The 26757-nt window shown below is 51.9% G+C and overlaps 1 protein-coding gene across 6 annotated transcripts in view; it reads right to left on the bottom strand.

Moving 5' to 3' along the window:
- Nucleotides 1–1531: 1531 nt before the first annotated feature.
- Nucleotides 1532–26757, bottom strand: part of LOC122392199 (serine/threonine-protein kinase N-like) — a 131367-nt gene continuing 106141 nt past the window's right edge. For all 6 annotated transcript variants that reach the window (XM_043386804.1, XM_043386806.1, XM_043386802.1 and 3 more), the window contains 7 exons: nucleotides 11916–12089; nucleotides 9714–9869; nucleotides 6609–6788; nucleotides 5124–5275; nucleotides 3898–4225; nucleotides 3363–3503; nucleotides 1532–3027 (listed from right to left, as the gene is read on the bottom strand). In XM_043386804.1, the coding sequence (XP_043242739.1) occupies nucleotides 2884–3027; nucleotides 3363–3503; nucleotides 3898–4225; nucleotides 5124–5275; nucleotides 6609–6788; nucleotides 9714–9869; nucleotides 11916–12089 (1275 nt within the window). In that variant the 3' untranslated portion in view covers nucleotides 1532–2883. The remainder of the gene's footprint in view (nucleotides 3028–3362; nucleotides 3504–3897; nucleotides 4226–5123; nucleotides 5276–6608; nucleotides 6789–9713; nucleotides 9870–11915; nucleotides 12090–26757) is intronic.

The following is a 26757-nucleotide window of genomic DNA, read 5'->3' as shown; positions in this document are numbered from 1 at the left end:
ATGGTAGGCACACGAAGCCACACCGGTGTTATATCGGCTCTGCTCTCACTGCTCTCTCTCTCTCTCTCTCTCTCTGTCTCTCTCTCTCTGTCTCTCTCTCTCTCTCTCTCTCTCTCTCTCTCTCTCTCTCTCTCTCTCTCTCTCTCTCTCTCTCTCTCTCTCTCTCTCTCTCTCTCTCTCTCTCTCTCTCTCTCTCCCAGCACTGGACTGCTTCGTTCCGTCCCTGTGCGTCCATTTCTGTACCTCACCAGTAACCAGACACCATGTGTGTCTCTCTAATGAGTGACACGGCGCCGGAAGGCAGGGGAATAATGACTCCGCCCCTCCCCCCTGCGGTAGGCCCATACTCATTACCAAACACACCCTCTGACAGGGCTGCGGAGTCGGAGTCGGAGTCGGAGTCGGTCGGAGTCGACAGTTGTGACCGGAGTCGGAGTCGATATTGGAAACCCCAGCCGGAGTCGGAGTCGGAGTCACCGAAAATCTGCCGACTTCGCAGCCCTGCCAGGTGTGCGGAGTCGGAGTCGGGAGTTGGAGTCGATCGGAGTCGACATTTCTGCCCGGAGTCGGAGTCGGAGTCGGAGTTGGTTTTTGAAAGCCGGAGTCGCCGTAAATCCATCGACTCCGCAGCCCTGCCCTCTGATTCCTGCCACCGTTCTCAGTACACGCAGTCTACCGTCCCTGCCTTCACTGGACTGTCCTTCCAAATTCCGCAGGGCCTTCAGACAGCTCATTCAGTCAGGGCCCTTCAGTCGGCTCAGTCTTCCCAGCCCTCAATCTTCACCAGACTGGATTATCCGGTGTTCGTTCAGTCCAGAGGCTCATGTGACTGCTAAATCCTGAGTCTTCAGTCACACTATATCATTCTACGTCCGTAGTCAGTACCAATTTTCGCTATTCCTTCGGACACTTACTCATCTGAGTTTGTCCCCTGCATTTCTGTCACTTTCAGCCATTTTAGCCACTTCAATCCATTTCTTCGGACTGTGTTCACTCTCAAATATTCTCAGTCCTATTGCCCTGCGCTCCGTCAACTCAGCCCTCCCCGCTTATTGAGCCCCGCAGCTACACACAGCCCTCGGCTTTGAAGTTCCCCCAACACTGCTCGAGTTTGACGACGCTCAAGGGCTGAGTCCGAGCATCCTTCAAGTGCTGTGCAAATTTGGCGTAGTTCTCGCGTCGGGATAAGTTTAGCCCGGCCCGCCAAAGATGGGGGGGGGGGGGGATACCACTTTGTACGAGAGCGTGTCTTACCCAGAGCCGTTGCCGAACGCATTGCCCTGGGGAGACCATTCTAGTCCCTATATACATTTCAGTTTTCAGTCTCAGTCTACGCAAATTGCAAAACGCCAACTAGCTAAAGCTATCACAATGTAAATTACAGCGAGTGACGTACCAAACCATTTTCGAGTGCTATCCTGCTGTATCATTCGGATCGTGGTTAATTCGTTCACTAAGAGAATTCGCAGGATGACACACCCATACTTTTCACAGCCATCCGCACCTCTACTGTCCCATCCAAAAACTCTCCATTTTTTTGTGTCGGTTTTATTATACAAAATGAAGTCAAACCGCTCTCTCTCTCTCTCTCTCGCTCTGTCCGCGGTCGGCGCCGTTACGGTACAAAACAGACCCGGCGGCGGCGCGCGGTTTCTCGTGTAACAATTTGGCGCCACCGTCCGCCGGCGGGAGGCGGGCGGCTGCTTTCACATTGACAAGGCACCATTGGTGCGCCGTCCAGCACGGCGCTGCACCACACATTCACTAGACTGCCTACGGGAGTGGGGGGGGGGGGGGGACGCGGGGGTGTCACAGCACCCTCCACAAGCAATAACACCGGTTAATAGAGCGTTTTACACAACACAAAATAGACGTCGCCACCGTCGTCGCAGCGCGGCGGCGCAGCGTCGCGCGCTCTCAGCATTAACAAGCACATTTGCCACCAGTCTGCCTTCATTTCGCACCCCTCTATCCGGGGGGGGGGGGGTCGATCCACCCCCCGCCGCCAGCACAGTCAATGGGGACTCCCGGGCTGGGGTTTGACGCCGCTGTGAGCCGGGACTGCCGCCGGGCTGGGCCCTCAGCGCCGCCCTTTCGACCAGTCTGATCACACTGTCGATTAGACGGCGCCTGAAGTCGAGCCTTTCCAATGCACTTCTGTCCTAGGACGAAAGGATCGGTCCAAGAGGAGCGTCCTACTGTCCATTTGAAGACGCCCCTCGAGCCAGTCCAAAGGTCTGTCTGAGTCTGTCATCATCACTGCTTCTCTAAAACAGATGGCGTCCTCATCGCTGGCATCTACGCTCTTCCCCCCTACGAGCGTCTTTGCGAGTCCAACGTAAAACACTTGTCTTCATCCGTCTGTCTATCCACTGCGGGATCCAAGTCTTTAAGCACGTGTGTGTTCTGTCCATATCACGATCACACTATTCAACACTGTCGCCGTCTCGTCTATCCGTCTATCTGTCTCCCTCTTGCTGTCCGCCTTCCCGTCTTCCGTCCGTCTCATGCACTGTGGCGGCTGACTTTAGAAGGCGTCAGTCGGTCGGTCGGCAGTCTAGGTGGCGCTGGAGGCACTCCGAGCTTCGAAAGAGCAGCCGGAGCCTGGCAGCCTCGGCGCAGTCCCCACCGGCGGCAGAGCTTAGCCTATCGAGAACTAGACCCAGCCCGGCAGGACAGCCACTAGCCACAGCTCGTCAGGCTTTCAGGACTATCTCGGGCCCAGCGGGCTTAGAGACCTCAGTCACCAAGCCATCAGCCCCAGCCCGGCGGAGCAGCCCTACCCATCCCGGCAGGGAAGCCCTGACCAGCCCGTCGGACAGCCCCGTCCCAGCCCGGCGTTCCCCCAGTCCCGGCTCGCCTCAGCCGAGTCCCCTCGGTCAGCTAGCACCAGTCGGCCGTGTAGGTGAAGTCGCGGAACAGCGCCTGGTCGGGACCGGTCAGCACGCGCGCCTCCTTGGGCGGCGTCAGAACGGCCCGCTCCGAGGTGAACTCCTCGTCAAAGTTGGACACGTCCTCAACGCTTTTCTGTGGGAGGAGGGAGGGGAGGGTTAGGGACTGGAGATGGCACATTACCTACACTTTGTTAGCACACCGCTACGAGAGTTTCACCCGTGAAGGCCAACTTGTCACACGATGGTCAGATTTAAAACGAAAAAATGAAGCAGCGGTGAACATAAGCAAAGTGTGAAAGGAATAACTACGCAGCAGTCTGTAAATGCATTGTAAACTAAACAGCAGAGAGCCAAAGAGAAAGGGTAACAAAACAATAGCATGTCAAGTACTAAAGCCCACTCATCCGACATGAAACCGGTACGAGCTACACCCCCTAGAAACACCCTCCCCTGTCTCCCGTTACTCACGATGGTGGGCACGAAGGGGGGCCGGACGCGTCGCGCCAGCAGTTCCTCCCAGTCGACTCCGCTGAAGAAGGTCTGCTTCTTGACGTCCTCGGCGTCTCGCTCGCTGGCGCCCAGACGGCGCTCCGGGTTCTTACGCAGCAGCTGACGGAAGGGGGGGGGGGGTCATGGGTGGGAACGAGGGGGAGAAGGCAGATAAATACGGAGGTCTAAATAAACCAAAGAGATGAAGTTCGGTGGCCTGGACACCAGGAAATCGGCATATGAAACTACAAAACAATCCACAAAAAACATGATTGTCTTACTTTAGCTAGGGAAAATGAGAAAATTTGTTATAATATAAACATTGAAAAAGTAAAACAAGGACGTTTCTCTCAATCAATGACTGAAAGCTTCCACCACTGCAAATAACGGCATACCACTCACCGCGCCCTGCCATCTAGCAAAAGTTCTATAGTTTCTTAGCCTCCCCACCAGATGTCTCTCCCATCCCCCGTCCATCCCGCTCAAGTCCGTTCTTTTCCCTATCGGCACTCACCCGGCGCATGATGGCGATGGCCTGCAGCGACAGGAAGCGCGGATATCTCAGCTCGTCGTTGACGATACTGTCAAACACCTCTTCCTCATCATCACCCGGGAAAGGACTCTCGCCGACCAGCATCTCGAAGATGAGCACGCCCAGGCCCCACCAGTCGACGGCGCGCGTGTACGTCTGTTCTGTGAGAACCTCGGGAGCCAGGAACTCCGGGGTGCCGCAGAAGGTGCCCGTCCGGTCGCCGTAGCCCATACCCTCTTTGCAGAGACCGAAGTCGGCGATTTTGACGTAGCCGTCCGTGTCGAGAAGCAGGTTGTCCAGCTTCAGGTCACTGTGGAGGGGGGGGGGGGGGGGAGAAGGGCAGGTCAGGTCAGGTCAGGCCAGTTCAGGTAGCATTGATAGAAACGTTACAAGAACCATAAATCTTCCACAGCTGAGATGTGAGCAGTGTAAAAACAGTAAGGCATTCGTTTAGGAGATCGGTTAATTTTGCTGAAATCATTTTTAGTGTTTAACGCACCCGCTTACAAAAAACAAAACAAAAAAAAATAATAATAATAATGGGCGCAAAATAATCAATGAAACATAATCTTAATCATGCTAATAATATGGAGAGGCGATGAGTATCACTAAAGCTCAATATTGCTTACTAACGACCTTTGGTGTCATGCAAATACTCAATCCTATCTCCCACCGAAAATTTCCATCGTAAAACAGCAGCTACTGTTTAAGGAGCGCGCATAACTTCACACACATTCACTCCCAACATGGCACTGATCCCGTCTGAGCCGGGGATAATCCACAATGGGGGAGGGGGATAATCACATCCAGTCAGAGGTGCGGCACACACGGGGAGGGGTGGGCGTGGAGGTCATAAAGCTCAAGGTCGGATCTCAGTGGCACGTGCCAGTGCCTGTCTTTTTACCGCGGCCATGCGTGATGAAACAGCCACAGCCTAAAAGAGTACAGTCTTTTCAGCCCGGCTGCCGCGTGGTCCAGAGCTATGGCCGAGGAATGCAAGGAAAATAGAACAGGGAGGGCTAGAAAGAGGGCCAGCCCCAGGGCTAGAGAAAGGGAGAGAGAGTAGGATAGAACTTAGTTTACGACTAGGGAAATTGAACGAATTAGAACCAGGGACTAGCCGGGTTAAACTACCATAAGAACGTAGGCTGTAAAAGTAAGGCGAATGTGGCAAGGGGGGTAAGAGCAGCGGCGGTTACGTCTCTTACCGGTAGATGATTTTGTTTTCGTGCAGGTACTGCAGGCCGAGCACCACACAGGCGGCGTAGAACACGGCGCGGGGCTCGGTGAACACGTCAGAGTGGATGTGCATCATCAGGTCACCGCCGGCCGCGTACTCCATCACAAAACACACGTGACTCTGTGGGGAGGGGTACAGTTACTACATCACAAAACACACGTGACTCTGTGGACAGAGGTACGGTTACTCTATCGCAAAACACACGTGACTCTGTGGGGAGGGGTACAGTTACTCCATCACAAAACACATGTTACTCCATGGACAGGGTACAGTTACTCCGTCACAGAACACACGTAACTCTTTAACGGGAGGGACAGTGGGGTCAGCGTTCTCCATCACAACACACATGACTCTGGGGGAAGGGGTATAAGTACTCCATCACAAAACACACATGACTAGGGGTACAGTTACTCCGTCACACAACACACGTGACTGTGGGCAGGGTTAAGGTTACTCCATCATAAGCATTTGTCTCTGTGGGGAGGGGCAGACTCCATCCAATCACAAAATCCAGCACCAGGGCCCAGTTTCACCAAGTGCGGTAAACTCAATTTGGGGTAAAATACCAAACTACCCCACTACGTAACTACAATTATACTACCCCAAAATTAAGTTTACCTACCTTGGTGAGATTGGGCCAAGTGCCCAATCTCACCAAGGTAGATTAACTTACTTTCGGGGTAGTATTTTTCTAGTTACGTAGTGGGGTAGTTTGGTATTTTACCCCAAATTGAGTTTACCATCGACACCTCTTGAACGTTGCCCAGTATGCAAGGTCTCACCGAACGGTTCGCAAGGGCCGCAAAGGCGTGAAAAGTCAAGAAAACTGTCACAATGGTACAACTAACTCGTATTCCTAATATGGACTCTGCCGGCAGGGACACGAACACGCAGTCGACCGGCCCAAACCTAGCTAGTGTTAACAGAACCCCAGATCCCGCCTCTCACCCACTGACTGAGAGAGTCCTGTCATCGCCCCGTTTAACCAGTGTCTCATTAGCACACAATACGGCCACAGCGACAGAGAATACCCCGCCCCGAACCGGGTCAGACACTGGACACGGGTACACTTCCAGTCCAGCCCACGGCTCTCAAACGGACCCTAGTAGTAGAAAACCCTAACAGCTAAGAGTTGGACATTGGTCAGACAGGTCAGACAGGACAGGTCACTGGCGGGCTCGAAACGCTCGCCGCTCGCACCGTGCAATTTGGAACTAACGAATATTTTGATTTTCTTATTACATCCCTTTGTTAGGCCCCATATATCGTAGAAAATTCTCTCATCTATCACACCATGCGTTTTTCTAAACGTTAGAATTTGGGGCTAACATATATCCCTCACAAGCAAACCTTTACTACAACTAGCTTTGATCTTAAGCCTACGTCCCTATCCCTTTTAACCACCTTCCTGCCCACTTCCCCCTCCCCCTCTCTTCCTCCCCGCGGTCCGTACCTCAGTCTGGAAGCAGCTGAACAGGTTGACCAGGAACGGGTGCCGTACAGAGTTGGCCACCTCGAAGATGCGCTTCTCCGCCAGCAGTGACTCCACCTCGTCGCGGGAGATGATGTCGGCCTTCTTCAGCGCCTTGATGGCGTAGTACTCGCCCGTGTTGCGGTACTGAGTGAGGATCACCTGTTGAAGGGGGAGGGTTAGTGTACCAGTTCATAGTACTCGCCCGTGTTGCGGTACTGCGTCAGAATCACCTGTCCAGAACGGGTGTTGGTTAGGAGGTGAAAACAAACCAGAGACAACAGAATCGTATGAATTGAATAAAAGCTCTGCTTGCATCCAAAGCATTCCATTTAACATTGAGAAGCGAACGGTTTCCTGACCGATTCCAGACACTAAGTGGAGGGTTTGAGAAGAAATCAGTTGATGACAAAATATTTATCGAGTCTTTGGACCCCAGTCCAACGCCTAGTTCTCGACACCCCTTTTCACTCGTTCTTTGGCATTGATTTATCAGACAAAAATTACACAATACATTATACCAGTAAAACGCCTTTTGGGCGAAGAACGAGCGAGCGAGATAGTGAGCCCTGCACGTGCGCAAGGGCGAGAGGGTACTTCCAACAGGCTTGTGCAAAGCACCCTTCTAACCGGTCGCTAGCGGTGTGCCAAATTTCAGCGCAATCGGCATAGCCGTTCTCGAGATCTGGAAGCGGCACACTGCACGTGCGCACGTGCAAGCGGGGTTCAAACTGACTTTTGCACGGCACCCTACTAACTGGTCCCCAACCGTGTACCAAATTTGAGCGCAATCGGCCCAGCCGTTCTCGAGATCTGGGAGCGCCCCCTGCACGTGCGCACGTGCTGTAGCACCCCAACTTTAACACATGCAGATGAATTATCTGATGGAGACCTAACTGTGTACCGAGTTTCAATTCAATCGGCCCAACCGTTGTGCCGTTATTGAGGTTGCAATTTTGGGGGTTCTTAAAAAATGTCCAACTTTACCACGCGCCACGTGCGGTGGTTGGCAAGAACGCATGGTGGCCATCACACCACAGAACTTTTACGTCCAAGTGACATTCAGTAAAGAAGACCGCTTGTCAATCGGATGTCCCGTTCCTAAGATATTAGCTTTTGAAAAGCGTCCCCACGGCCGGCCGGCCGGCCGGCCGGCCGCTCATACTCAGGATTTTCCCTTAATTCAGTATGAACTCGCTCGCTCGCTGCGCTCGCTCGCTCGTAATCATTTACCACATGCCGAGATATCCCTTTAACATTAGCACGTGCATTTGGGAAATGGCTTCGGCCCGCCTCGGCTAATGTTGAAGGTATTTGGGAAACGATTCGGCCCTAGGGCTTTTTGATTTTCCCAGACAAAGTTTTATTGAATATTCTGAGCGGAAGAACCAATTCCAAAGAAGATATTTACGGATTGTGTGTTCACTAACAGCAACAGCAAAAGTAAGTGACTGCGTGTTTACTTCCTTTTGCTGTCAAGGTACTTCAACTATAAACAAGGGTATCGTTCCAATGCCAATTTATTTATTGCAGCAGAGCATGGTCAGAATAGTAATTATTACTACATAATGCACGCAAAAAAAAAAACGAGCAATTCAAATGCGAGAGGCATCTTAACGTGCCACAATGAAACATTTGATATTGTTCCAGCTGGGATCCAAGACGCGTTTGATTCAGCGTTTCACTAAATTGTCAGTTTTCCTCACGGTTTCCTCACTCCTGCACTGGACTCCATATACTTCTTTGTTCTACCTTATTGATCCAGCTAGCATTCAAGACGCGTTTGATTTAGCGTTTCACCCAATTTTCAGTTTTCCTCACGGTTTCCTCACTCCTGCTGGACTCCATATACTTCTTTGTTCTGACTTCTGGCGCTTCACCATCTTCATCCTCAGCTTTTTCAAACCCAAAATAAGGGGAAAGTATGGAATTTCATCTTTCATTTTTAACGCAGCCCCACAAAAAAATACAAATATAATATAAACTGTTACGCCGGTACGGCATGTGGTAAATCTCTTCCCAACCTTGGGCTGTGAAAATGCAGTTTTATTCACCTTGGTTTTTTGCTACGGACCTCGTGCCTACCGGCACTCGGTCCTCCGCACAAAAACCTCGGTGAATAAAACGCATTTTCCCAGCCCCGGTCGGGAATATATATTCCTGTATGTTTGATGCAGTCTTGCAATGCAATCCAGCCATCCAAGAAACTTTGCGCGAGACGTTTTCTTGGATGGTTTTCTTGGATAGCTTGATTTCATCGAGGGCTTCTGTTTTAAAGAAAATTTGTAAGCTTTGCTGAACTGTTAAGTAATCAGAACTGCCAGTATTTCAGTATTTAACGTGTAGTTAATGTTACTGTATTTTATTTATGCATATTTCGGCCTTTTTTAAGCAAATAACGAACGATATTAAGAAACATACAGGAATATACATTCTTGGACGATACCGCGAAAACGAAATATTTCTATCGAGAGTTTTCAAAGGATTTCATGCACGAGGCCTTGGCCGAGTGCATGAAATTCTTTGAAAACTCGAGATAGAAATATTTCGTCGCGGTAGAGTCCCAGATATTATTTCCTGTATGTTTCTTAATATCGTTCGTTATTTGCTTAAAAAAGGCCGAAATATGCATAAATAAAATACAGTAACATTAACTACACGTTAAATACTGAAATACTGGCAGTTCTAATTACTTTACAGTTCAGCAAAGCTTACAAATTTTCTTAAAAACAGAAGCCCTCGATGAAATCAAGCTATCCAAGAAAACCATCCAAGAAAACGTCTCGCGCAAAGTTTCTTGGATGGCTGGATTGCATTGCAAGACTGCATCAAACATAGGTACAGGAAATAATATATAGGACTCTACCGCGACGAAATATTTCTATCTCGAGTTTTCAAAGAATTTCATGCACTCGGCCAAGGCCTCGTGCATGAAATCCTTTGAAAACTCTCGATAGAAATATTTCTTTTCGCGGTATCGTCCAAGAATGTATAATCCCAGTCTCTCCTCAGCTCAGTTTTCGATGTATGCTGCCCTTTGTTTCTCTCATCCCCTCTGTGTCCAGTCCGTCTCCCTCCCATTCCCACCTTTCCGAAGTGTCCGCGTCCGAGCACGGCGATCATCCGGAAGTTGTCCAGAGTCATACCGCTGAGCTGGGAGACTCGGTGCGACTCGTAGGCCGAGTCACGGTACTCGACGGCCGTGGCGCGGCGGCTCGGCCGCAGCGGCACCATCGGAGGCTCCTGCAGGGGGGGGGGGGGAGGTCAGTCGGGTCAGTATGGGGGTCACAGCGGCGGCTCGGACGCAGAGGCACCATCGGAGGCGCCTGCGGGGGGGGGGGGGGGGGTCAGTCGGGTCAGAGGGGTCAGTATGGGGGTCACAGCGGCGGCTCGGCCGCAGGGGCACCATCGGAGGCTGGCTTACAGGGGAATAGGACAGGTCAAATGGGTCAGAGGGAGTTTAGAGGAGATCAGAGGCGTTAGCGTTAGTAAAAGCTGGCCATTGGGCGTTGAACGAGGGTAACGGAAAACCAGCCATGACAAAATTAGAACAAAATTAGGTGAGCGTTACGAAATAATCAGAGATTATAGCAGATTTTGTACCCTAAAATTAGCTCAAATTAGCTCATTCGAAGGAATGTTGTAAAAACAACCAACCTTAAACATACAATTAAGAAACAGATGGCAAAAATCAGCAGCAGTGTAGCAACACCTATCAACGATGCCCTTTGAAATGCCAACTGCAGCTGCAGGCTGTCCCAAGCGGCGCGGATCAACCATTGTCGTTAGCCGTAATGATCAGAGCAGTGCCCGATTACATTGACACTATCAACACCAATCAATCCATTGAGGGACGTCTGTCATTCATATGACAGACCTTGGCACAAATGAAAAGATCGAATCTTCTTTCGTTAGCCTTCATTAGCAAGTGTAAATCAACAAAACAATACCACCAGGGTTGCTACACTGGACCCGTCCCAGCCGGTTGCATATATTTCTGTCGGCAAATCCCTAAGATGAGGGCTGCAGCCTAACCTGCACTGGGATTGCTTACACAACAGACCTGACATAAGTTCAGATCAGAGCCGTTCACTAGCCTCCCTCATTTACAGCTCATTTACATCCTGCGGCGAATGGTACGGCAAGATGAGTTACTACTCCCCTCTGGGTCTGTGATCAGCACATTGATCTAAGCCCGGGCCCTTTCAAGGTCGGTCGGGCCGTACCAGCTCCTCCCCAAACCATTCTGCACTGCTGACCAGACTGGAGGGTCTAGCCCAGGGCTGGACAGCTGTATTACGGGGGGAGGGGTATATATCGTCTCCAGTCTCCGGGGACCACACCCCTGCCGCAGGGAGTGCAGTTCCAATGAAGTATTGCGCTGCAGTAGCCGCCCGTTTAAACCCCCCCCCCCCCATTCGCCACGGGCCAGCGGTTTATTTGATGGGATACTGATGGGCTAGGAGACAAACTAATGATTAGCAGGGGCTAATAGATTATGGCCAGTTTGTTGAAGGTCGTGGACATTCACGTCTCAGATGTGGTGACTATTGAAGCCAGTGGGCATCACGGTACCCGACTTCGGTAACATTACTGAATAATATTGAAAGCAATCGGTATCCATATAAGAAATATAGACATTTGAAAAAAAAATGCATAATTGTTTTCGCCACAGACCCAGCTATCTCAATAGCTACAAAACTGACCCAAACCCCATCGGATCTATGATCCTACACCTTTTTGCATTTGAATTCAACCATTCGCCATATCTGTTTGAGGAGCCATTTCGACAATCGGCATTGAGCACAACTATTCCGGCGTGGTGTGTTTCATTTAAGCCATTCAGCAAAACAGATTGAACACTGGAATGAGCGATCTGCAAAACAGTTTAACAGTTCGCCAGACTTCGGCATAGAGGGAGCCAGCTCGGCATATGACGAATAGTTTCGACCATTGACGATTTGTTTTGCACAATGTTGAACCATTCGTTCAATGTCGAGTTGTAGAGGAAGATCGCCGAATAGTTTTGCACAATGGTGATTCTTTGTGACCAACCGCCCATTGGTAGCGCCACCTATATGGCGAATGTGTACAAATGTTTTGCCCGATGGTCAAAAGCTAACGCAAAAAGGTGTAGTAACAAACAGCTTCCCATGGACCACTGAATACCTCCTCCCCTCCTCTCTCTCTCTCTCTCTCTCTCTCTCTCTCTCTCTCTCTCTCTCTCTCTCTCTGTCTCTGTCTCTGTCTCTCTCCCTCTCTCTCTCTCTCCCTCCTCCCCCTACTCACATCATCCTCGGGTTCGACGACGATGGGCTCTTCTGTCGGCTGTGGCGCCAGCCCGCGACCCACCGACATATGAGTGACGGTGACTCCGGCACCCTCGTCCCCGACCTCGATAATGTTGACATGGCGGCTCTCGCGCTGCCCGGGGGCGCCCAGCGGCGATATGTCACCCGGCAGCTGCGGGGGAAAGAGGTCAGGTCAGGTCGGGTCACTTAGGTCACTGGGCAGAAGTCAGGTGAGAATACCGCGCCATTGTCATCCACACAATTTTTGCGAACAAAGTTTCATAAACAGTTGAAGTTCATTAGCAAGCCTACTATTTCCAGCAGTTTGGATATATTAGGTACACAAACTGGTTTGGTTATCACACTAAGCTTGTCCAAGGTCAACTAAACCAATCAGCTGCCCCAAGACCACCAAGTTGACAGTCAGCTAGCGCCTGCAACATTTTACCACGGTACACACACCCCGGTTTACGCAAGCGGAATAACCGGGGTTCGGGCAGCAATGCATAACCAGTCGCGTGTCTACCGGAGCAGTGCCATCTCTGACTGCCCCCCCCCCCCCTACAGCGGGGGGGGGGGGGCTACGTCACAGCGCGGCGATTTGGGCGCGCCGGGACAATAAATGGAGCGGGGCGGAGCCGCGGGTTAACTGGGGGTGCGCGGTTAATGATCAGAACATTACGGCCAAACCACAGCTGCCCGGCCTAATGGACGAACAAAACACTTACCGCTAATAGCACATGAAAACACCTCACACTGAACAAAACACAGGTGATTGTCGAACAAAACGCTTTGACCCAATCACCGGCAATGTGTACAGATAATGGTGAGCACCAACACTACAGGAAGGCGCACTTACCCATACGAGAGGCCTGCACTTACCTTCCCTGTAACGCCCACTGTTCGGACGAGGCTCCGATGGTTTGGGCCGGGGAGGGAGGATCGGATGGTGTTTACCACCTTTTACAGAGTCGTCGGTGTCAATTCACACCCACTCACCTGGTGTTGAAAGGCGAACAGAGAAGCTGGCTTCAATCAGCACGACATTGTAGACACGGATTTTTGTGTATACGGACTGGAGTGGCAACAAGTCTTATCCAGTGAAAATCTCGAGAATACCACGGCCGAACTAAATGACACCTGAGGCCTCTTGCACCAAACTACCTAGCTAGGTAAAATCGAAAAACTGGTTTCAGAATAAGCTAATCTAACGGTGGTAAATTTGTTTGCAATAGCCCAATACATAATCCTACATGTGCTTGCTAAATTTTGCACGCAAATTGTTACATTTAAGACTTGGACTGGGTATACAATGCAAAATAATCCAAGCATTGGTGCAAGAGGATTTTGGTGCAAGAGGCCTCTGTGCTTCAAATAGCAGCATCTGAGTACAGATCCAAAATCGAATTCCAAGCATAAATGCCGTGCATGAACTCCAAGCACCAGTTCCAAGCACCCACTCCGGGTCGGCGCCCGGCGACTCTCACCGACCTGACCTGACCTCACAGAGGAAGTGTGAACACCGTGTGCCGTCTCATCACCTACAAATAATCCCCGAGCCGCGACATGACATTATTTATCCCTGGCATAACTCAGAACCCTGTCAGAGCGTTTCCAACCAATTCACCCGTCTGCAATCAGGGATTTATGTGGGGATACCGCAATGATGACATATGTGGCGCCTGCAACCGGATAATCACTGCTTGCACCACATAGCGGAGTCACCCAGCAATCCACGGATATCTTTATGGTATTTTCAGCATGGTACGGTCGTTGTCCGCGATTACCTCTCAAGAGTAGCGAATAAACGACGGTCGTCGAGCAACCATCGGCAGTGGGCGGGGTCACAGTAACGGTGGGTGTGTCCTCTGCTCTCTATACGTCTCCACTGTCCATCTCTCTGTGCTGCCGTGGGGGCGGATCAACACATTTATCTGCTGCCCCCGCTTGTAACAGCGGTTCTAGCTGCAGTGACGGTCACAGGCGTCGGACGGTCGGTCCAGCCTGCAGTCGCACGGTCGCGCTACAGGCGGCGGCATTTGACAGTGACCGCGAAGGGACGCCCACGCAGAGAACACAGAGGGTGGACTGTCAACAAGCGCGCAAGGCGGCACACAGGCGGGACGAGACACAGGCGAATCAGCATATCAACTGTCCTAAAGCGCCATTTTCACCAGACATTAGCGCACGTCTTTGAAGAATGTAGGCATCCAGAAAATGAAAACAGCGTTCATGCCAAAATCGAGAGCTTACGTAAAATGCATGGCATGCAACATTGCGATATGGAAGTGAGATTACCGAATGGTGATCAGTTGCGTAACCGCAGACAAAACACTCAAAGCTTTGGAACAATAGTGTTAGGACGACACAACAATAGGCTAGTAGTCACTGACCCATAGCTAAGCGGTCAGGAGCTTATCTTTACATTGTCTGTCAGCAAGTTCACTTTTAAAACAGGGGATCACCTGTTCCGCCATCCGGTCCGCCTTTTCTAAGCAGCTGGTCATTGTTGACATACATGTAGATCAGCAGCAATGCGTACCCACATGGGCCAGAACTTTGAAAATGTTATTAGTATTGCAATCCGTCCAGCTAATTTACGAGTGACCAATTTAGCCTCTTGTTTCTATTCTATAAGGATAAATTAGACACGATGTCTGGCATAAGGGTTGAGGTAACGCCAACTTCTTAAAATATCGCATGTAAAACAATTTTCCACCTAACTCCGCCCCGCCACCCGTGCACTGTCGGGTGCGGCCCTCCCCCGCGGAGCCGGCGCTGTTTTCGAGCAGCGCCCATCACGCAATGCCGTCCATCTATCGGTCGGTGTGTCCGTGACGGCTGAGTGTGGGCGGGTGGCGCGTCAGGTGGACGACAAAGGCGGCAGTCGGACCGGACCGGACCAGGACCGACAGAGGAGTGACACGAGACCACCGGCGGCGGACCACGGACCATCAACAAAACAGATCCGGAGTCCGGGACTGCCACAAAATACCAGGAATCAGTGCGCCGAGACGGTATAGAACAGACATCGAACCAGTGCAGGGCCCCAGGTGGCCAACAATGGACCCGTAAGAGACCGCAAATGGGTGAGAGACGAGACCCTGTCAGCCGGCAGAGAAGTAGGGTAGATGCCAAAAGACGGAAATCGAGGACCAGCTCACTCGTGTGAATCAGGAGTGAGGAGCCCTTGTCATTCCAAGATAAACTATAGCGGCTACCCTTAGCAATAGCATAACATAGGATCGGACCAACACCGCTCCCAACCTTGGTGGGTACGCAGCAGCATTCGTCCTGTGTCACCAGACTGAGAATTCGCTACCATCCATTGTTCATAAACCGCCGATACAAACAATAGGGACGCCCCTAACGACGTGTCATCTTCGTACAAACTTGGGAGCGATAGCGACCTACGGGAGAGAACACAAGCTAACGCCATACGTCGACCAGATAGCGCCCTATGCGGACCTTCCCTACCATACATATGGCTAATGGCTGAACGAAGACGGAGACGAGACACGGCGATGAACAAAGAAACATGACAATTACGGATAGTTCCTAGTCTGAGGGCACGCTGAAGATGGTCATGGGACTCGGGATGAGAGATGCTGGTCTGATCAGCTGCCGCTGAGGCATATAGAAGACATTGCTCTTGTATCCCGTTGCTTTCCGATGCGAAGATCGACCTCAATCGTGCAGCGATGCTATTTACAGCCCTCTTAGGCCTAGTAACTAGTCTAACAGCGACTTCTTCAGCAAACAAGGAGCCCGGACAGCCCTGTGGAGGCGGGTTCTCCACACTGATAGATGATGGGCGGAGGCGGGCGGCACAGCTTCAAACCGAGCCGCGGAACGAGTAGTAGGAGAGAGGTAGAGAAGGAGGAGGAAGAGAGGGTTTCAAACTGCACCGCAAACGGGGGGAGGGACAGGGAGAGAGAAACCGGCCCGCCCACCTCGTGTTTATCGTCTATCGTCCCGCCTCGCCACCTCTCTACAGAGCGGAGCCGACACGAGAAACGCGGCGCAGTTCGCCACCACAGCGAATCGGCCCGACTTGGATCCGTTCAATAACGAGCTTCCCGACCCTGCGGCAGGGGCTGTCTGAGCTCTGGAGCCGTCAGGCGAGCTTGGGAGCTGCCGGAGGGAGCTGAGGACGCGGCTTAGCTGGGAGAAGGGCTTAGACTTACTGCTGACGAGCAAGGACTTCAATCGGCATAAATGGCAAATTAGTTTTTCATTAATTGGTTTCAAAGACCTTACTTAAAGTTCGTCTGTTGCCAAGCAGTGAACAACTTAAGAAGAGCCCAAATAAGACATGATCCTTATGAAGCGATCGTTTTAAGCTATAAAATGTCAAATAAGGGGTAAGCAGCACTCAACACAGTGACATGTGGCATTCCCGCACATTGTCTGCCTTTTAATGAGCTCCACTCGTTAAGCTCTCCAAATAGACACCTCCTACACCGTACAGACAGCCTCCTAAGCTGGGATCAATGACTGATGATACAGTCGACGGGAGGACTCCGTGGACAAGGGGCGTGTCACCACGGTCCGATGGGCGTCGGACACCGTGCTCCGCCCTATAGGACGGTGTTCTGATGAGTCCTAACACCGGGACATCTCGTGAGCTACAGAGACACGGCGGGACTCAGATGGAAGCCTCCATCCTGGCTAGAGCAGTCAATGACCGTGGCAACCCATAATCGACGCTTGCCATAATCGACGCTTGATAGCATACGAAGCGAAGTAGCTACCGTCTTTGTCTGGGAAACCAAGCTCGTCTTCGTCTAGGCAACCACGCTCGAATCCAACAACTGGGTAACCGGGTAGTCCCTTGATAGCAGCAACAGCCGCGAGGCCGCTCGCAGACATGTTTGAATAGTTCTCAAGTTATGGCTTTTCAAGAATCGGCCAGAACCGATTGCCGAGCGCACCGTCAGCCGACTTCCTAGCTTGTACTCTCATACACCGACTCCGGCAGTGAACTGTGCAGTGTGCAGTGTGCAGACTGGTAGCCCCGCCGCTCGTTCTATTGGTTCAGGGCGCACCGCTTAGTCAGTGTACCTTACACACACAGAGACTCCGGAACTCACACACGAGCCAAGGACGGTGGACTGTTAGCGCTGCCCGGCGGCACACACAGTGGTGGTGGGTGGAACGGAGACGGTGAGAAGCTAGCTCGCGTAGGTTCAGAGTTCGCACGACGAATGAAGTCACGTGGAGTCATTGGTAGAGTCATTGGCAATTTCATTGGCCATGACTGTAGAACTAAGCGCAGCCCAGCGGAATGCAAATTAATGTCACTGGCTGGGCTGCACTGCGCTGACCATAAAACGATGACATCAACCATCGAAACTGAACGGCCGGCGTTCTTTCGACCCTCCCGACATATACGTCTTCGTCATATCATTTCAACACACGAAATCCCAATCTAAATTTCCCCAGATCTATTTCAGCTCAGCACCTCTCATCTCCGTGAGGGCACTCGACCGTCCCGCTCCGTTGTGTTCCGCCGAGACTGAGCCTGACACAGCGTGGTGCTATTCAGCCCAGGTCAGTCGGGCCACCCGGGGTCACCTCGGGGTCACACCTACCACAGTCGACAGTCCGGGTCAAGTGGCACCTTTCGAAACGGCAGCCCAGGTATCTTCATCAACAGCACACGCGCCGAATGGCACGACATCGCGAGGGGAGGGAGGGATTCGCAGTCTCTTTTTGTAGGCTCTCGCTGGATATTCAACATGTCTTACATCACACCGACAGCAGTGGTAGGGGAACAAAAAGGTAAAACACTGCTCCTGGAACAGCAGCTATTCACGGCGAAAAATCCACAGAGCCACGATGGGTGATGTTACCGACAGCCATTCGCCTCCGTGCTGCCACCCACACATTGATCACAAAGTCAGAGCGAAGCATGTGCCAATGCAGATTCACAGGCGGGCTGAGGTCGCGAGTTTACCATCAGAACCGCGAAACGACCCTGTGTTGACACCAGGCTGGTATGTGACGAAGTGAAACCGGTTTTACGGGCTACTGTTGACATTCGGGCGGCACCTCGGCTGTGTGTTGAATATTGATGTTGGAGGAGCCATTCACAATTCAATGTCACTCCATGATGCAGACATTTGTATACCAAACCCCAACACCGGCAGTCACAAGTGGAGCGAGACTTCAGCTACTCGGCGAAGGGACTAGCCCGCTGGAACCGCAAGCACCATCACTTCTACGAACCAATATCGGCTTGGGGTGGACCGGTTCGTACAGCCTCCCACCTGCTGTGACTTCCAAAGCTTCGGGAGCTGCCCCAGCTCACAGCTTTGGCAGCTCTCCAGGCGAGCGGGCAGAAATCGGGGCAGACCGGCCTCCGACCGGGCCTGGGTCCGGTCTGATCAGGGCGTGGCAGAGCACTTTGGGATGGGAATCACGGACACTGGGGAGGAGCTGGCTTGAAAGACGTCCTCGAAAGATAATCCCGCATGGCTATGCAGGATTTACGATAAAAATGATAGCAAATTGCTATCACTTCGAGTCAGCATTCCACCGATGCCAAGAGTTTAGCGACGCAACAAGATTTCGCGCATTCCCAACATTACCCCACGATCGTTCTCCATCACGAATGAATATCGAAGGACATGAGAGGCTCCGGTACATCAGATGACAGGCTCCATCCACTATCCAGTCAGGTGACAGGCTCCGCCCAGTCAGGTGACAGGCCGCCAAGACAGTCACCCTGTCTGATCCAACCTCAGTGTCCACTCGCCTCCCAAACCTCACGATCCCGCCAATCCGGCATCGCAGACATTCAGGACAGTCTGCCATGTAAATCGGCCTCCGCACGGCCCGACATTGACCGTCCAGCCCGCGACTATCGGGTCCATCTCTGCCGGTAGTGCACACCGCCGCCGCGGGCTGCGGGTGCCCCTGAACTGGGTACCGGGGCCGCCGTGTCCGGTCAGGTAGCGTGACGGTCAGCGGCCGGGACATCTGGTCCGTCCGGCACACGCAGGAGGTGATGTCATCGCAACACCTGACGCCGTGATGTGGTGACGGCAGGAGCTGGATGACAACAGGTGGATGCTGAAAGTGGCATCCATTGCAACAAGCTGCATCTGTGTCAATGAGACAGCGGATTAGCGCCTCGCAAGGAAACTTTTGCCAAAACGTAATGCGCGTTATCAGCAGCAATGATAATTACAGTAATACTAGCACCTTGCAGAACATCAGCAACAAATACCGAGTTGTTGGTAACCGATTGACGAAATGGCCTGCATTTACGAGAAACATAAAAATCACAGGTCCAATGCCAGGTCCTTGAAGAACATCGGCAATAAATCTCGAATGATGCTTTACCGACTGTCGAGACGACCCGTCCACACCAGGCGCCAACCAAGGCCAGCTCCCTGTCCATAGCGGCGCCCTTTTCGGCAGAACTCGCCCCCAGGTGTGCTATAATGACCCAACGCGCGTGCCGGGCCGGGTCAGCCACCACCCGGCCATTACCGTGGTCCGGAAGGTGTCTCCCTTCACCGGAGCGTGCAAAACGTCCACCCCCGTGGCAATCACCGGTTGTGCAACCTCTCAGAGAGGTCGAGCTCTAGTGCACGGTCAACGGACGAGAGTGGACAGGCCATTCAGCAATGATGGTGTCAGCTGTTTAGTGTAGGTGCTAGGCTCGAACCTTCGCCCGGATGTCTATCCATCCAGGTGGCAATCCATCAGTCTCCATACCCGTCAGATACCGACTGCTCCGACCCACAACAAACCCACTCGGCCTCTCACGCCGAGTCGTTTGTCCAGCCTGCGCCGTGTATCACCGGCACACTGTAGTGTCCGGCCGCTGGGGCGGGGTTCCTCCCGGCTGGGGGCGGACGCTCTGCCGTGTCACTGCAGCACCATTGTGCCGAGGCGCCGGTCCACCCGTCTCCTGCAGCTCCGACAGACCCCTCGCAGAGGGAGGAGGGCTGACACGAAACGCAGACGCACCGAGCAATACAAACGGGTCTGAGGTTCCCAGCGAGTGACAGTCAGACGTAGGACAAACAATTGCTTTTTTGTGGTGTTCGGACAAACAAGGGGCCACAAACACTGAGGCCAATATGAGTCGCGACTCTCAACATGACAGCAGGATGATATGTAGGTAGAACAAGAGTTGGAAAGTTAAAACACAAACTACAGTACCGACCAAGATGGGCTTTCGTTTTACTATCGTCAATGGTAGCAAGCCTCCGTTTACACATATGTTTGGTCGCTGGAACACCTAGCCAAATTAATGCAGAGTGGACAGCCAACCAGGTGTCCTTCCGTGCCACCGCGGGCCCCATCAACCTGTCGGCGGGTGTGGGCCGCACAGGGTGGCCAGCTAGGCACCCGCCCTGTCTTATCACACTACCGGAACGCTCTTCAGGGCCGCTGGAACGAGTCCGACCGTCACCGCGACCTACGACCGTTCCGACAGCCACAGACAAGGTAATCACCGCAACGTGAGAGGAGACAAAACAGTGAAATTGAACACGAGCTAGTGTAAACAGCATGGACCATGGTGATAGGGTTTGTCATCATGAGACATTTCCCAATGCAGCAGCCTAATTTCATGCCACCTTAGGAAGCTAATCCGAGTTTTTAGATTAGCTCTGAACAACTGAAAACACAATACCCCGACTGTAAAACCTCCCGCGGGTTGTTTTACCACACCTAATTTCCCCACCTTCCGACAGTTGTTTTACGGGACCTAATTTCCCCCGCCTACACTGGACTCCATAGACTATCAATCGCCAGCTCGGGCCCAAACCTGCGGGAGAGCGCAGCCGAGCGGCGGCAGAGGCGGAACGGCGGAGACCACTCTGTCCGACAGCCCCATTCAGGTGTCCGAAACGGGGCCAATGAGGCGCCATTCATACAGCGGGGCTCACGTGACTCTAACAGCCACTGAGGCTGTCGAGTGAGCAGCCATCACGTGACTTTGGTAGCTGCAGAGAAGAGGAAGTCGTGACCCGGGAGCGTGCTTAGACGGAGAGCCGTGATCAGGGGAGAGAGAGAGAGAGAGAGAGAGAGAGGGGGGAGAGAGAGGGGAGAGAGAGAGAGAGAGGGAGGACACGGGACAGGTAGCGGGTCTGACTCAGGCTCCAGGCCAGGGCGGTCATACGAATGCGGCACAGGACGAGTACTCAGCACTCAGCACCTTACAGGTACTGAAAGTCGAACAATAAGTGGATGAATAGAGGGAAGGAGCACGCAATGATTGAGCAGCATGGAGAAACTCAGGTCAAAAGGTGTGGAAATAGTACCTCAGACTACCGGGGGTATAAGAAAATGAAAGGGAGAGGAAGGGACAGTGAGACAGACACTTGGCCGAAAGGCAAGCGACTATTACCATCACCGACACTGGCTCGGACACTGGACGCATATAAACTCCCCATTGTGAAATAGCGAGCAGATAAAGACTCGGCGACCATTAGTGAAGGGGCCCGGCGGGCAGCCGTCCGCCGGCAGAGGCCGATAAAACCTGAGCGCGGGGGTCGGAGAGAGAGAGAGGCGTGGTCATCAGGCGGCCCACGCGACAGAGTACTGCCGGGATGTGACCGGGATTGTCAGGAGCGGTCAGTTTCCTAACCGGCGCCGAGTCGATGAGAATGTCGATCGATCGATCTGACGCAGCGGGAGGCGACAGACGCCTGTCGACGCAGCCTCCACAGACTGGCGTCAGACTCTGTGCCGCAGACGGTAGACGGAGAATGGCGACACCTTCACACCAGCAACGAATGCACGGCGATTGGCGACAGCCTTACAGGAGGGTGTCAGGCAGCCGCTATTTCACCTTTTTACCAGTAGGACAAATAATCAGGTAAGAACGACGCAGATACTTAATCAGCCGATGTTGAAAAACGTTTTGTTATCCTGAAATACACAAACGATCTGATCGGTGATGTACTAATCAACCCTACATTCACTCAACCCTTTTCCCCCACGTCCCTGTAATCACCTGTCGATTTGCCGGAGGGCTGACCCTCAGTCGAAGGGTGTAGGGCGAATCCGAGGGGCGCACGTCATCCGGCTTGTCCCGCCGCTCCTCGTGCTGTTGGTGTTGGTGGTGATTATTGTGATGGTGTTGATGATGATGGTGCCGTTGCCGGCGAGGATGCGGCGAGCCCGGGTACCGAGTCCCTGGCTCCACCGGTCGCGGGGGTCGGTGTGCCACAGGGGAAGTGTCGAGTCCCCGTGTCTCACGGACCGGCACCCGTCGCCATCGACGTCTCCTATCCAGAGGGTCCGTCTCCGCCTCATCATCTGCGTCACAGTCCCTCTCCGAGGCGGGGGTGGTACCGGGGACAGAGACGGTCTGCTGCTTCCTCTGCCGCCGTCCGCTGTGCAGTCTCGACGGGGTGATTTTCGCACGGTTGTCGCTCCGTCGATATTGACTAGAGTGGTGTCTTTGACTACCGGAAAGACTGTTGTAGCCACTGTCTCGGCGACTCTGCTCATCCTCCTCTTCAGAGTCTTGAAGAGTGGAACCAGTAGTCACCAGCGTCCCTCCCTCGCCGTCGTAAAGGCTTACAAGTTTGGCAACATTTGCGCCACGAGCCCGCTGTCTTTGACAGCCTTTGCCCCGACTGCGCCTCCTTGACAGAAGCGAGCTGACAAACTGCTGGTGGTAGTCAGCCGCCTTATCCTGAAGTCTCTTCACCATGGCTTGGAGCCGCCCGCCTTTTTCCACACCGCCCTTTTCGTGTCCGGCACAGGGCACATAGCGGGGAGTGTTGAAGGTGATTTGTACGACAGCTCCTGGTGGAGGTCGGATCCGCAGCTGATCCTGATCGGCGCTGGGACAGGGGAGGAGGACCTGCCGTACGGCGTGGGTTCGGGCCGGTGAATGTACTGTGTACAGCATCGCGACCAGCACCGGGACCCGCACGTGCGATCACTCGTCTGTTACAAACACAACTCAGCCCAGCGGGGCATATGAGGGCATAACTCCATCTTCATTCACATCACAATCTTCTTAAATCTGTATCAACGGGTTCAGACGCGAATTCTGAGAGCTCAGCCGCTCGAAACCGTACATGCAGCTCTGCAACACCTCAAGCAATGGTTTGACCTCTGATCCTGTGTGTCACGAGGTTAGATACAGCTCTACCGCTCTCACTCGCCCTCACTCTACGTCTCCCTCTTAGCACCTCCCACCACACTTCCCTACACGTCTTTCACAGCCGTCCACGTCCACCGACCTCCGGTCCTCACACACACACGGCCCACCGCAGTCCACTCCAAACCACAGACTGGATCAGCAGTCACTTCTCCAGAGAACCGGACCGAGCTGACGGCGACGGTGGCGCCAGCGGCGGACGAGGCGCGAACTAGCCATCGGGCCGTCTGCCGCTGTGTGCTGGACCACGGTACATCGGCGACGGAAGGCGACGGAAGGTGACGGCTATACAAACCCAAACAGTCTGAACGACGTGAGGGGCGGGGCCGATGAAAAGTGGACACTTTCACTAGCGTCGATCTCGAGCAGCGGTAATATGGTGACGTGGAAAGTGCGCATCGATCGGAATAAAACGATTAGGAGGTGAGGTGTGCCAGGACACCTGCAACGGGGGACGGGGCAGACCGGTCTCTGAGTGTTTAAATTAGCATCATCGAGGCAGCCCCAGCTCCGTCTCTACCGTCACATCTATGCCGCAAAGTATCAGTACATACTAAGTTCTGCCACATGTCGACTGGAGCAGTGGCGAACCCGTCACGTCTTACACAATCCACCGCGCCGGCACGTCTGTGCACGCTACAGCAGCTCTCATGATGTCAGAGCTCCGTGATGGCATCTAACAGCCGGGATAAAGGGGGGCGGCCGGCGGAGCAGACGGCGTCGGTGGTCTAGACAGTAACTGTCAACCGCCATCAGTCACAAATGCATGCACCTATGAAGGTAGCTATGCGTCTCTCTCTCTCTCTCTCTCTCTCTCTCTCTCTCTCTCTCTCTCTCTCTCTCTCTCTCCCTTCTCCTCCTTCCTTTTCTCTACACTCCGATTCGTTTTGAAAGACACCACCATGGCACAGGACATGTATCTCTACCGCACTAAAACAAAGCTCAGCCGACCAACTGCCCCCAGTTCCAACGCCAGTCGGAGAAGGGACCGCCATCACCCGCCAAAACTCACACACTCGCGGAAACTCCCCCACTGTGGGAGCGACTCTGCCCCGGCGGCCAAATCTCTCCCTCCGTGCGCGCTGACCATCGCATGGTGACGTAACCTGTGCAGTGTCCAGCGGTGGCAGGGTGATGAAATACGAGCACCGAGGACCGAGAGGGGCGCACAGCTCTCTCCGCTAATGTGGCCCAAATCTCGGTGTACACCGGGTCTATGTTGTGTAATATAACAACATGATAAGTTAGTTAACAGAGCGGATAAAGATGCATTATCAACTCTCTAAGTAACTCTCTAACACTTTCTAAGTCGAGCAGATAAATTATGCATCAAGAAAGTCGCGGTTCCTTTTCCGTTTTTGCAATAAGCCTTAGTATCGTGTAGTGTCCAGTACTGTGTAAACTAGTGATGTCATTTTCCAAAAAATGTCTGACCGATACCGACCGAAACCAAAATTTGGTGAAAATTTCCGACCGAATACCGACCGATAAATCTCAAGCCAAAATTTGACCGAAATTTGACCGAAATTCTATTTGCTATTACTCTACCCCAAAATTAAAATATTTGGCAAATTCTGATGGAAAATAATGGGAAATGGCATTTCAGTCCAAGTTCAGTCAATCCTTAGCCACTGCAAAATACATTTTGTGGTAGAAGTTACATTGCTGAGGGTAGCAACACATGGACCTCAGCATTTCACAGATTTAGTTAATTAGAATTGTCAAGAATCTACTGTGGTCTATGTAAGGAAGAATGCTCATTCATGTTGCAAAAGCACGATCAATTAGTAAGTCAAATGGTTGGTAATAGGTACCTATGTTCATGACAACATTCCCTAGGAGAAAAGGCGGAATCAACACACCACAAAACACATCAAAACTGCTTGGAAACTTGCCTTGAGCCTTGAGATGTGGTCTGAGATACCCTACAAAGAATTTGACACTGAAAATCCAGCTGAAAAGGCAGGTACTAGGTAGCTCTGAGCTTGAATTTTGTCCCAAAAATGAAATGAAAATTCATTAAACAGGCACTTTGTCTTATCTCTTGTTTTTCTTATCTTTACAAGAAAACAAAATATGCAGAGACAAAACTAATACAAAGTGGCGCCAAAGTGGCGCAAAAGTAATAGAAGAACCAAGGATTGACTTTTTAAGATCCTCTCTTCCCTAACGAAAGGATGTATGATAATGACGTAATATTTATTTATATGCCCTTTTGGTAGAATTATTGGAGGGAAATTAATTTTCTTGTAGTGAATTACACTCACAATGTTGATTTCATTAGAATTAAATATCGTGTTGGATCATATACATCAAAAAAATAATAATTCACGAGTCAGCATGTAACAATCCAAAACTTTTTTTGCAGCAACTTTATCAGCTGGTTTAAAGTCTCTCTTATGGCGCATCTGTTTCGGAATCCTTCCTTGTGTTTGGAATGTGGAAGATTCCAGAAATTGGACATGGGCCGAATCTGTAGTTTTTGTCAAGATTCCTATGTTTTTATGTTGTGGTCATCTAGATTTCAAACATTTGGTTGGTACCTGCAATATTTAAGGAGAATGTGGAATAGTAGAACACCTGTGAAATGTAAATGTGATCACTGCTAAGTGCTAAGTGCTAACTGTCCAGTCTTCAGAAACACATTTCAGTAATCCAAGTTATTTTTGTCCTTGCATTTTTGATGACTGTATAATGATTTTTGCAGGCAATACTTCTTTGATTACAGGTGAAATTTAACAGTTAGACTGGAATAGAGTTTCAAAATTGTGTGTACTTGTGGGGCCAACTGAATCAAAATCAGCCTGCTTGTAGTTGTGGTTGGACAATGGGTGGCTGCTGCCTGCTGGGTGGGATGGCTAATGAAGTTGCCAAAATGTGGCATTTGACATTTGGGGGAAATTTTGCAACTCTATCATTAACATCCCAATAAATTTCATTTTAACGAGGCAAAAATGGAATACTTTCTCTTTTTGAAAATGGTTTCACTGGCAGGGTGACCGAAAGTGTCCGATTTTTTGGGGGCCTGACCGACCGATTACCAAATCGGTCAGCATATATTTTCGGTAACCGAAATTTTCGGTAACCGATTGACACCACTAGTGTAAACCAATACTATCTTAGTATCGTGAGCCGTTACGTCTCGTAAACTACTGCTGTCAGCGCAGCTACTCGGTCAGAGATACTATCTTCGTCGCCGATCCATCAGCGGTCCTTCTGCCTCCGCCACGGGCCCTGACCGATCCATCCCCACACAGACACACACTCTGCTACCGGTGTCCGGCTAATGACGACCCCGATGACGTCTGGAATGACGCCCGCAGTGGTATGCGTTCCACTGAGATGCATCGGATAGCGTGCTAGATGACGCATTATGTGCGATGATTATGCGTAGATGTTGACGGACGCTCAGGCAGGTGATGATGCCCAAACGGTTCCACTTACTGTAAAGTACAATTCCTCTGGCACACATCAAATGATGCACCCCAAGCCATCATCCTACATGGTAAGCTGTTTGACCCGGATGGCCACTTTATCACACGCTTCCCTCCAGTTGACGACTTGCTCACCACACTATCACATCAGCGGCCACATCCATCCCAGTGCGGTGGCCATATCAAACCACAGCTAACCACGGCTACCGCAGGAGCCGACACTAGGCCCCACGGGATGTACCGAGGCACCAGGAATCCAAGAAGCA

This window comes from Amphibalanus amphitrite, unplaced genomic scaffold, assembly GCF_019059575.1.
Source record: "Amphibalanus amphitrite isolate SeventyFive unplaced genomic scaffold, NRLGWU_Aamphi_draft 000474F_arrow, whole genome shotgun sequence".
In the NCBI taxonomy this organism is placed as follows: Eukaryota; Metazoa; Arthropoda; class Thecostraca; order Balanomorpha; family Balanidae; genus Amphibalanus; species Amphibalanus amphitrite.
Note: the sequence above shows the minus strand (reverse complement) of the source record. Positions and strands in the feature narration are given on the sequence as shown.